This window comes from Carassius carassius, chromosome 13, assembly GCF_963082965.1.
Source record: "Carassius carassius chromosome 13, fCarCar2.1, whole genome shotgun sequence".
Taxonomy (NCBI): Eukaryota; Metazoa; Chordata; class Actinopteri; order Cypriniformes; family Cyprinidae; genus Carassius; species Carassius carassius.
In genome coordinates, this window is record NC_081767.1 from 18,428,940 (window position 1) to 18,442,119 (window position 13,180).

Consider the following 13,180-nt stretch of genomic DNA (forward strand, 5'->3'; position numbering starts at 1 on the left):
GAAACTAGAAATCAGTGGTTAAGTTGTATTTACAACACTGTTCCAGAACAGTTTGACCCAAATATTCAAATGTGTGCAACACATTTTATAGAAGACTGTTTGCTGATCATGGGAGAGTAAACTACAATGCCAGCTGTTCTGACTCACAGTCTGTAAGTTAATTTACATATGTAAGGGATTTGCCACTGATGAGCCAAACGTGAGTTTTGAGCAGTGCAGAGTAGCGCTTGTTGTTTGTCATTTCTCCGATCACAAATGCAGACATGGTTTATTGTTTACGCGTCACGATGCAATGCCATGCATAAAAAGACAGTATAAGTCATTATAATCTGTAATTATATCCCCACTGGATGCAACAAATGGCTCACTTGTAATGGGTTTTATTGTTATTGTCTTGTCGTGCTGGAATTCTTACCGGGACACGCATCACAGTATGGCAAGGGGTCTAACATTTCCACCATAGGCTTGAGGCATTCGGACAATCATTTTGGTTTTGGGAGTTCCCAACAACAGGTTGAGATGCATTCCAGGTCAAAAAAAACTTTCGTTGTCCAATTTGAGGTGATTGGTCCGACTGGTCTCATTTCCATTTCATCCTGCCTGTAATGCCTGATAAAGCAGTGTTTGTGAGAGCAGTGCTGCTTTGTGTACAGCCGTTACCGGGAAACCCAATATTTTTACCACTCCAAAAAGTGCACCTAGTGGCAATGCAGACCAACAGAAAAGACCAACAAGTGGGCAGGCAATATGCTAATGGCATATAGGCATTGAATTTATTAAAAAAATTATTCATTTCAATGAGTCAGAATCTTCTCTTTTAAAACTTTGCAGGATGTTTTCATTCACTTACAGCTGTGTTACACATTGCATGAAAGTTAATTTAAAAATATCCATAATAGGGTCACTTTAAAGTCGGCATGAAACGGAAGTAGCAATTGTCTTTTATTGTCTACTGTGACGTCTATCCGAGTAAAATGGCATCTGAAATTAGAGGGCGGGACTTGATTTTGTCCTTTGGAGAATTGATTGGATTGTTGGAAGATGGGGCATTGCTAACAAAATGGAGGCAGATCTTAATGGCAGTTTGCAGTTAGTTGTGAGGGGATTTCTCTCCACTGGATTTGAGAGGTGAGGAGCTCTGGTTCGAATCCTGTGTAACCCCGGATCGACAAAACAGTTCAAATCTGCATATAAGGAACACTATCAGGTAGGTTTAGGCTTGGGTATGGTGTTATTTCCAATACAATAGAGCATTAACTTGTAGACAGTACGTGCCTGAACAATAAAATAAAAACACAGTAATACGTTACTATATCAACATAATAAAAACATGCCAAGGTTCACGTACTGAACTCATGTTTTAGCGCCACTCAGTGGACATTTCTCTTGGAAACCGTGGCGAAACATGCAGTAAAGTATATGTAAAAACAGTGTTGCACAAAAAGTACACAGAGGTACGTATTTTTATGAAACCAGGTTGCTAAAACAAAGGTTCCATTGGGGAGGGGTTCGATAGAAGAACCATTCTGGGTTTCCCAAATAACATTTCAGTAATCAGCTTCAATATTAACCTTAATGATCTAAATAACTGTTTTCCATTATAAAGAATGTTTCATGCAATAGAAAGGTTGTTAAAGGTTCTACATGGAACCAAAGGTGCCAAGAACCTAATAGTTAGAGAGTCGGACTTGGAACACAAAGATCACGGATTCAAGTTGGTACCAGCTCTCTCCAACCCTGAATACCATGACTAAGGTGAGACCCTTGAGCAAGGTAATGAATCCCCAACTGCTCTCTGGGCACCACAGCAAAAATGGCTGCCCACTGTTCTGGATGTGTGTACACAGTGTGAGGTGTGTGTGTGTGTGTGTGTGCCATTGTATATTCACTACTCACTGCTGTGTGTGTGCACTTAGATGGGTTAAATGCAGAGCACAAATTCTGAGTATGGGACAACATACTTGGCTACACATCACATCACTTTCATTTTGAAGAGTGTGGAATTTATTACAGAAGTGATTAATTGCTTTTATGCTTCATCTGCAACACACACATGTAAAACACACACACACACACTGTCCTCCCTATGGATTCAGGCAAAGACAAAGTAGGACACAGAATCTCTTGCTCTCCCTGCAGAGTGTCAGGCACTTATAGTGGTGAAACTATAAAAGGAAACCGCTGTTATAGCCTGGAACTGAGTCACTGTATGGATTACAGCAGTCACACACTCTCCACACAGCACATAACACTGCTCCTTTAGCTCTGAAATATATATAAAGACAATCTCACATAATCTGCACCTTTCATTACAATGATGTTGGGATATTGTCATACATGCAGATAAAGGAAATCAAACATATTTACATAAGAAAGCCCCAAAAAGATTGGATGCTGTTTTTTTTCCACTTTCTTTCCATTGTAATTTAAACACGAGTCCCTGTTCGTAAACACATTTTTTACTTTTGTAATCTGATCTTTTCAAGGAAAAAAAAAAGAAGACAAAGTAGGATATTGTTATTGTCTTTATTGAATGTGTTGTCAAAAGTCCATATATAGCCAGACTTTAATGAAAGCAACAGCTATTTATGGCTACAGCTAGCCTACAAATTACATTAAACAAAATGGTGGGAAAGATTATTATTGTGAGACTATTTTAGTATTATTTATAGATTTGTATTTACATTACAGTTTTTATTAATTTGATAAATTATTATGTTTCCGTTTTCATTTTAGTTTAGTTTTTAGCAATTCAGTTTAACCTTATTTCTTTCATTTAGTTGCCAAGTCAATTTTTTTATTTTAGTTCTTAAGTTCAAGTTAAATATAATCTTTATATTGTATATATTTTAGCTTCATTATATTGTACTTCAGCTTTATTTCAATTAACAAAAATAATTTGTAATAGTTAAGTTAAAATATTCCATTCGATTTGAAATAACTTGCACTCTTCACAATAAGTAAACTTAAACAGGATTCACTATTTCATGTTGACTTTAAATCACAGTAACAGAATATGTTCTCATATTCCTGATTTGGGTAAAAAACTATTTTTGAAGTGTATTACATATGCACTTCTCTTTCTCTTCCACTCATCCCTCTCTTCTCCAGTCCTCACAGTGAAATAAAAACAACAGAAAGTGAAAGTTGGAAAGTTGCTGAGAGGGAGAGGTGGGTCATCTCTACCATCCACACACACACAAAGACAAAAAATGACACTAAACATTAACCATAAAACAACTGAAAAACCAACTAAAATAATTATGTAACCGAAAGAGCAAAATGGTCAAAGAACACTTGTTAGCTTTTATTTGAAATCTTATGTTCCTGTAAAGAACATTCTCCATTACAGACTCTAGTCTGTTTATAGTCTATAGTGTTAAAGTCTATAGACTGTTTCCTTCCAAACAACACTTCAAAAATGTCTGTTTTTTGCATGTATGGGCTCAGAGCACCTGTGAGACTTTATTTTGGTGTCTCGTGAAGAATATAAAAAGTTAACCTTTGATCATAAAGGCGTGAGGGATTCTCTGCAGCATTGTCATCCACATAACACTCTTATTAGCATTCCTAACTGAGGCATGAGGATGTATTATACTGTAGATATCAGCTGATCCCACTGGACAAATGGATTGAGGGTCTTCCAGACAGATGTCTCCAAAAAAAAAAAAAAAACAGCAGAATGGTCTTCAACATCCAGGAAATCAACTACATCCATTTCTAAAACGTACTGCAATAGATATGTACAGGTAGATGCCATATTCGACCACTCCAGACATGTCAACACATCAATGTCATCTTTGAAGGGTAAATGTGTCGTCACTCTCAAGAAAAATCAATGTGTTACAAGAAGCAACTACATTGTGCAGGCTCTGGGTGTAAAAACCGCCAAAATTTACATTTCTAAAGAAATTGGATCAACTTTAACCGGTTGGTTTGTGTTTTTAATATGTATTAACTAAACATTACAGGTTTTTAAACTATATTACCTTCTAATTGTGGTGCTATTTCATGGCTTCATCTTGTTTTATTGCCGTTTAAAGAGCAATACAATTAAATGGATCTGTGTGTACAGTGATTTTACTTCGGTCAAGGAGGGGGATATGTATGATCAAATAAGAATAATTATTTAATCTATAATTTATAATTCTGAACCTGCCTATATATTGTGCTTTTTGGAGTGGGACCCATTTACCTTCTAATAAAAGAAAGGGCCTAAGGGATTAATATTAAATTAATTATTAATTAATTTGGTTAATCATCTTTGGATGCTAACAGTGCTACTGATACTTTCTGCTCCACTCTTACATCTTGTTTAGACACTGTTTGCCCCTTATCTTCCAGGCCAGCCCGTAACACCCCTTCTGCCCCTTGGTTATCTGATGTTCTACGCGAACACCGTTCTAAGCTTAGAGCTGCTGAAAGGGTGTGGCGCAAATCCAGAAATACTACTGACCTTAATATGTATCAGTCACTCCTATCTTCTTTCTCTACTAATGTCTCCACTGCTAAAATGACATACTACCATAACAAAATTAACAATTCGTCTAACTCTCGCATGCTTTTTAAAACATTTTCCTCACTTCTTTGTCCTCCTCCTCCCCCTCCTGCTTCATCTCTAATAGCTGACGACTTTGCAACATTTTTCATTAATAAAATTGAACACATTAGTGCACAATTTTCCACACCACAATCAGTCAAGCTCATATCACCAGCAAACTTGCACTCATTTACATCCTTCTCTTCACTCTCTGAGGCAGAAGTCTCAAAACTCATCCTTTCTAATCACCCTACAACTTGCCCGCTTGATCCTATTCCATCTCTTCTCCTTCAAGCCATTTCTCCTGCAGTTGTACCTGCACTCACTCACATCATCAACACATCCCTCCACACTGGTGTTTTTCCCTCGTCATTTAGACAGGCACGTATAACTCCACTACTTAAAAAACCCAATCTCAATCCATCTCTTTTAGAGAACTACAGACCAGTTTCCCTTCTTCCTTTCATTGCAAAAACACTTGAACGAGCTGTGTTCAACCAAGTCTCTACATGTCTCACACACAACAACCTCCTTGACAGCAACCAATCTGGCTTCAGAAGTGGACATTCAACTGAGACTGCCTTGCTCTCAGTTGTTGAAGCTCTAAGACTGGAAAGAGCGGAATCCAAATCTTCAGTACTTATCCTGCTTGATCTGTCCGCTGCTTTTGACATGGTTAACCACCAGATCCTCCTATCAACCCTACTGGCAAAAGGCATCTCAGGAACCACACTTCAATGGTTTGAGTCTTACCTATCAGATAGGTCCTTTAAAGTATCTTGGAGAGGTGAGCTGTCCAAGTCACAACATCTAACTACTGGGGTGCCTCAGGGCTCAGTTCTTGGACCACTTCTCTTCTCTGTCTACATGGCATCATTAGGTTCTGTCATTCAGAAACATGGCTTTTCATACCACTGCTATGCTGATGACACTCAACTCTCATTTCATCCTGATGATCCGACGGTAGCTATTCGCATCTCAGCTTGTCTAACAGACATTTCTTCCTGGATGATGGACCATCACCTTCAACTCAACCTTGCCAAGACAGAACTGCTTGTGATTCCAGCAAACCCATTGTTTCAACACAATTTCACCATCAAGTTAGGCACATCAACCATAACTCCTTCAAAAACAGCTAGAAGCCTTGGAGTTATGATTGATGATCAGCTGACTTTCTCAGACCACATTGCTAAAACTGTCCGATCCTGCAGATTTGCTTTATTCAACATCAAGAAGATCAAGCCCTTTCTTTCGGAACATGCTGCACAACTCCTTGTTCAAGCTCTTGTTCTGTCCAGGCTGGACTATTGCAATGCCCTCTTGGCAGGTCTTCCAGCCAATTCTATCAAACCTTTACAATTAATTCAGAACGCGGCAGCAAGATAAATTTTTTATGAGCCAAAGAGGGTACATGTCACACCTCTGTTTATCAATTTGCAATGGCTTCCAATAGCTGCTCGTATAAAATTCAAGGCATTGATGTTTGCCTACAAAACTACCACTGGCTCTGCACACATTTACCTAAATTTGTTACTTCAGACTTATGTGCCCTCTAGATGCTTGCGTTCTGCAAGTGAACGTCGCTTGATTGTGCCATCCCAAAGAAGCACAAAGTCACTTTTACGGACTTCTAAATTAAATGTTCCCTCCTGGTGGAATGACCTCCCCAACTCAATCCGGACAGCTGAGTCCTTGGCCATCTTCGAGAATCGGCTTAAAACACATCTCTTCCATCTTTATTTGACCCTCTAACTTTAACACTCACTATTCTAATTCTATTCTTTAAAAAAATCTAACTACCTTTCTAATCTTTTTATATTCTATTTTCTTTTCATTAATTATGCAATTGTATGTGTGTATGTGTAAAGACCTCTAACACTAGCTTGCTCTATTCTTTTTTTATTCTATCTGTTTTCTTTATATTATATTATTTAAAAGCCCATGCTACATGTACTGTGTTAACCTGACTGAGACTTGTTATAGCACTTATATATCATTGCTCTTTTTGTTGTTTTTGATTGCTTCCACTGTCCTCATCTGTAAGTCGCTTTGGATAAAAGCGTCTGCTAAATGAATAAATGTAAATGTAAATGTAATTAACCATAATTCAGGTTCTAGAAGTTTTAAGAACTGTAGGTTCTTTGATAAATACAACCATTACATATTTTAATTATTGTTGTAGTTATTGATAGTTCATATGACTTCTTTGCTTGGATGCAGTGATAAACATAAAGTGATCTCTGAGGTAGTTAAACAGGAATGTATATAAAAATGTAGTTCAAACTTTGACCTGGGGAAGGCAGTAATACACCAAGTAGCATCTACACTGCCCAAAAGATATAAGAAGAAGAAGATAGTTCATATGTTTTTAAGCATTTTAATTTATAGTTATAATATAATTATATAATATTCTTTAATTATAATATAATTAATTTTCTATTTAATGTAATTCATATTTACTTTTACGTTATCCTGCGACCAACCTGGAAATTTGCTGAGGCCCCTAAGTGGGCCCCAGCCCCCTGGGTAAGAAAATGTAAAAATCACATTTATGCATTTAGCAGACGCATTTATCCAAAGCAACTTACAGTGCTTTCAGGCTAACATTTTTTACCTAACATGTGCTCCCTGGGAATCGAACCCACAAACTTGCACAGCTAACGCAATGCTCTATCAAGAACCACTGACTTAGTGGTTAAAAACTTTTAAAAACGCCCAGATCCAAATCTTCCATTTGACCTTTCTTTTTCACAGTCTTTCAGTCCTTTGGTTTGGAGCTCAAGGAGCTGGCCTGCTTGTTGTATCTTCCACTCATGTTCTGAAAGTCTCTCCTTTCCTGAGGTAAAAATAACTAACGGTGCCAACAGATGCACCAGCCGCTGTCTATCCACACACACTCACATACATCCATTGAATGACAGAATCTTCTAGAAGAATAAGTGAAAAGATGCAGCAGTTACAATATGAGTTCACAGTCAGCAATAACAAAAGCAGGACATGTCCTTGATTAGAGTCGTCGTCCCTCACTGAGTTGTTAGGCAGACTATCAACTCCATAAGCAGGTCAAAAGGCATGTGGGCCACCGTAAAAATAGTCAACTAAATACAGGGTGAGAACCAGGCTTGCAAAAACGTCCATCAAAAATTGTCCAAAAACACCATGGTGACAGTTCAACCAACCAGTCCAAATGAAGAGGTTACAAATGTGAATGGGGGTGTTAAAAAATAAATTCCATTACAGTGTGGTTACATTTACCATTGTTTGGAGAAATTTCACAGGTAAAATCCATTCATTTTAACAGGAATCTACAAGATTAGGATTTTTTGTATAATCATAATATAGGCGAAAGATTTCCCTGCGCAGATTTCGCAACCAGCTCAAATTGTTCATACGAATTTGCAACACTGACCAACAGCAAACTGCTTTGTTTTAAAGTAAGTTCATACATCACTAACAGTGTTGGGGAAAGTTACTTTTAAAAGTAATGCATTACAATATTGCGGTACTCCCTAAAAGTAACTGATTACGTTACTTTTTATGGAAAGTAATGTGGTACGTTACCTTTGCGATACTTTCGAGTTACTTTTAAAAAAAATATGAGCAGGGCTTGATTGTTTTTAATATAAGAAGTTCTATTTATAGCAAATGTAAAAGCCCTTTCACACCAAAAAGTGTAATGAATAATCCTCAGGCTGAAGGAAAAGTTAATTCACGTCTGTACAGTAGAAAACAGGACAGGTAGGTTCAATAATCTTCGGCAATAAAAAAGAAAGAAAGAAAGAAAGAAAGAAAGAAAGAAAAAACAATGAAGCACAATTGTTAGTTTATCTAAAGTCATTTTTGCTTATTAGTATGATTAAACTGGATCATCAAAGGTCAGCATCAAAGACATTAATTAATAAAATGGGATTAGATACATTTGTGTTAACATATTTAATAATTGCAGTTTTGTGTCATATTCTGAGTTTGCATTTCACCGTTTTAATTCATTTTGATGAATACTAAATCAGTTTTTTTTTGCAAGTGGGATGAATTAATGCACAATCACATTTAGTCTAGAACTACATCATGTTCACACACATAACGCTTCTATACTTCCGATTTCTCCCAATTTAGGGACAGGAGACTTGTCAGTCAATAAATGGGAAAACAAAGTAACTGACGTTACTTTTTTGAAAAAGTAACTCAGATGTTTTCTTGTAAATTAAAAAGTAATGTGTTACTTTACTAGTTACTTGAAAAAAGTTATTTGATTACGTAACTCAAGTTACTTGTAATGTGTTAGCCCCAACACTGATCACTACACTATTGACAATGGATCTTATTTGCCAGTTAAATTGCGCTCACGCTTGACATTTAAATAAGCGTGCATATTTAAAAACAAACAAACAAATCTCCAATCACATGCAGGGATATTTCAAACACTTTTCACAGCAATGATGCGACCAAATGTGTAAAATTGAGGGGGGCCAGATGAAAAAGTTTAAGAGTCCTGCATTTTGCTACTTAACTACTAGTCTAAATGTTGGTGGGGCGGGGGGTCATGAGCGCCCCCCAACGTCTATGGTGGTTTGGTCCTGTATATGCCAAAATACCCTTAATGCACAGGAAAAAAAATAATAATAACTTTGAGTCCCCCCCAAAAACACTGTAGGTCAAGCAGGCATTACTTACCGTCCGCAGGAACTGTATCTCTTCATCTCCCCCCTCTCCCTCTGCCATCCTTCTCCGAGGGTTATTTGCAGCTCCTCAGGAGAAATCAGAAAATCCTTACGTTTTCTCTATAGTGTGTTTCAGTGTCTTCTATCTCTCTCTCTCTCTCTCTCTCTCTCTCTCTCTCTCTCTCTCTCTCTCAGTGTGTGTGTGTAGGTGTGCTGGAGGACAGCATGAGTCCTGTAGCTCTCACAATGGAGTGAGAGAGAGTGACAGAAGATTCAGCGCTGCTTCTGTCTCTCTCTCTCTCTCTCTCTCTCTCTCTCCCTCTCTCTTCTTAGTTTCCTTGCTCTCAGATCTTATGGATAGTGCTCTACCTTCTTACACGTTCACACTGCAACCATATTTGCACAACTGGGCCACCCCCTTTGCCTAAAACTGATCCTCCCACAAGTCTAATGAGCTATAAATGGAAAATGTGCTTGTATGCGATAATGTCTGGCAGAAGACACTAAGACACACACACATACTCAGCCAAACGAGAAGCCTGAATTACATCAGAATTAATCAAATAATGACATTTGTTTAGTTTTTCAGAACTTGTGTAATTTAAGACAATATTTGTGCAAAAACACACAGTAATCAGCTTGAACAGAGTGGAGTCCTAATGAGAGCTGAATACAGCCGGATATATTGGGTACATATGAGTGCTCAGCACACTCTGTCACTGTAACTGAATACAGGCAGCGAATTAACAGCAAAACTGAACAGAATTTATTTCAGGCACTGCATTTGAAATCATTTTCTATATTTGTATATGAATGTTCTGTATAAATATTTTTTTTATGCTCTGCATATATTTATATAACAGCAATCATATTTAAATATATTAATAATATATAAAAGTAGTTTAATAAATATATATTTTATACAATTGTATACAATATAGAACTAGTGTATAATAAATAAAAAAAAGTATTAATAATAAAATAAAATGAATGATCATTAAATATAATTGGGAACAATTAGGGTATCAATGATTAGAATTCAGGATGAAGGATGAGGCAGTTTTGCCCAAATTTGGGTGCTGGAGAATCAAAATTCTTTAATTTCCTTTTTAGTACAATGCTGAAGCATGACTTTTGTCTACTTAACCTTGGAAATACAAGAGTGGTACTGTGTATACATTATGAAATTACATTAAATTATACAACATACTGTATTAACATCACATAAACAATTATGGGACTCTGGAATAGGAACAAAATGTAAATGATAACAGTAAAATCAACACAGCAGTCTCTCAGGGAACTGATCCAGCAGGCCAATTAAACAACCAGATAGATAGATAGATAGATAGATAGATAGACAGACAGACAGACAGACAGACAGACAGACAGACAGACAGACAGACAGAAAGATAGATAGATAGATAGATAGATAGATAGATAGATAGATAGATAGATAGACAGACAGACAGACAGACAGACAGACAGACAGACAGACAGACAGACAGACAGACAGACAGAAAGATAGATAGATATATAGATAGATAGATAGATAGATAGATAGATAGATAGATAGATAGATAGATAGATAGATAGACAGACAGACAGACAGACAGACAGACAGACAGACAGACAGACAGACAGACAGACAGACAGACAGACAGATAGATAGATAGATAGATAGATAGATAGATAGATAGATAGATAGATAGATAGATAGATAGATAGATAGATAAGATTGATAGATGAATATACAGACAGACAGACAGACAGACAGACAGACAGATAGATAGATAGATAGATAGATAGATAGATAGATAGATAGATAGATAGATAGATAGATAGATAGATAGATAGATAGATAGATGTGCAGCAAAAGTATTGACAGATTGACACACAAGTAATTAAATTTCTTGTTAAAATTCAATCATATATTTCCCTTTTCTGCATCCAGACAAAAACACAGATCACCAGTCGACTAGACAGTCTGACAGCTGCATAAGCAACACACCCGTAAAATTACTGTAGGAAAACAGAGCCAACGTGCTGCACCCAACCACACACACTCTCTCAAACAGGCCACAAACACATACAACGATGACAGCAGGCATCTCTCCTCACCTCCACAATCTCCATCTAAGTGTCATCTCTGAGCGTGTCCCACCTCTCTCCTAAGTCCAACTGCAACTACATCTGAGGATGGAGTAAAAAGGATGCTGATGGATTTAGGGGGGTCTTGGCAGCGAGGACTGAACTTCAGAGAGCATGCTCAGACAGGACGTAATGAAGACCGGGAAGCCGAGTGCACTGGCTCGGGTTTACTGCGTGCCATCCTGTAGTCATGTAAAGTGACCGCTAGATGGCGTCGTAGCATCTCACAAACTCACTACGGAAGTAAAATGAAGCAAAAAATATTTGCAGTGCAGTGAGACTATATTTAAATGTGAGTTATTGTATCAGGTTACTATAGTAAATTAAACTAATGCACAGTTGCATAATAGTCTTTAATGACAATGAATTAGCCTAACTGGCTACACTACCATTTACTAAAATGCTGCCCGATGATATTCATATTCTGTAACTTAAAAAAAAAAAACAGATCAAAGGTCAATGATTTCACATTAATTCCTTCAGTGTCTCAAAACAAGCCCTGCAGTGTAAATTTGAACATAAGTGAACATAAATTTTCATTCTGAAAAATTAGGTTTACGCTGATTGGCGAGCTATCCAGCGTGTTGTGATTTGCTGAATACCTCAAGCGTGTGACAGAAATGTTACGCCCCTTAACATACTGTGGTGCTGTCTCCTAACATGATGAGACAAAACCAATAAAACCCATTACAAATGAGGCATTTGTTGCATCCAGTGGATAATTCCTGATTACAATGACTTATTCTGTCTTTTTATGCTTTGCGTATCACGCCGCGTAAACATAAAACCATGTCTGCATTTGTGATTGGAGAAATGTCAAACAACAAGCGCTACTCTACACTGCTCAAAACAGTGTATAAAAAATGCACTTACAGGCTGAGTCAGAGGCCCCAGACTGTCCTTACAGAGTTGAACTGCCCCACTTTATAGAACAGCCTTTGAGCACAGACTCACTGTAGGCTAGTCTGCAGGTTCAGGAAATAGTCCACCATAAAATCCGTCACACTGTGGGCTTGAGAAAGGCACGGCCGGTTGATTCGATGAAGGAGCGGCCGGCGGGCTTGTGGCAACCACATGTGACGACCCCAGGCTGGACTCCGCTTCGTCCACTGTGAAAGCCGATCCGGCGATAAAGCATGAAGTTGATGTATTTCCTCAGCGACCAGTATGGATCAGCTCTAGGCATGACGGAGCAGATATCATCCTCCTTTGAAAAGCCAAACAAAGTTTTTTCGTATTCAGTAGTTTTACTAAAAGTTACACCTTGTGGGAGCGTATAAAAGAGCCGTTTCAGGGGGGCGTGGACAAGTCTTAACTTTATATAGAATATCTCTTTGGATTTGAGACTTTAGTCTTTGCAACTTTACAGATCTTCTTTTTAGCACCAAGAGCTTGTAACACTCCAAAGAGAAAGGAAAATTTTTAATCACATCATATGACCCCTTTAAATTTAAAACAGCAAGCTTATTCGCTGCGTATGCAACATGAACCAATCAGTTTGTGTCATTTAATGCTAAGAATATCATAAGTTTACATTAAAGACCCATCAGTCTGTACCATATACCCCGTATACCATATACCGTATATAAAAAGTCATTCGCCATTTATTTTAAATTGTTCACCATTTCACCTTGTAGCTATTTTATCCTCATCACGTGAAGAGTTCTGCACTAAATTAATAATAAAAAAAGCAGTTCATTTATGTCCCATATTAAATAAAATACACAATATATTATTATGTATTATATTTAAAATGGGATACAAAAATTTATATAAATATTCTAGGAGTTCTTTAAAACAGTGAATAAATCATAATAATATTTGCGAG

General features: G+C 37.3%; 1 protein-coding gene across 7 annotated transcripts in view; it reads right to left on the reverse strand.

Annotated features, from left to right (window-relative positions):
- LOC132156022 (ryanodine receptor 1-like) overlaps positions 1-9,352 on the reverse strand; it is a 113,963-nt gene extending 104,611 nt beyond the window's left edge. For all 7 annotated transcript variants that reach the window (XM_059564829.1, XM_059564827.1, XM_059564825.1 and 4 more), the window contains exon 1: positions 9,215-9,352. In XM_059564829.1, the coding sequence (XP_059420812.1) occupies positions 9,215-9,262 (48 nt within the window). In that variant the 5' untranslated portion in view covers positions 9,263-9,352. The remainder of the gene's footprint in view (positions 1-9,214) is intronic.
- Positions 9,353-13,180: the final 3,828 nt, after the last annotated feature.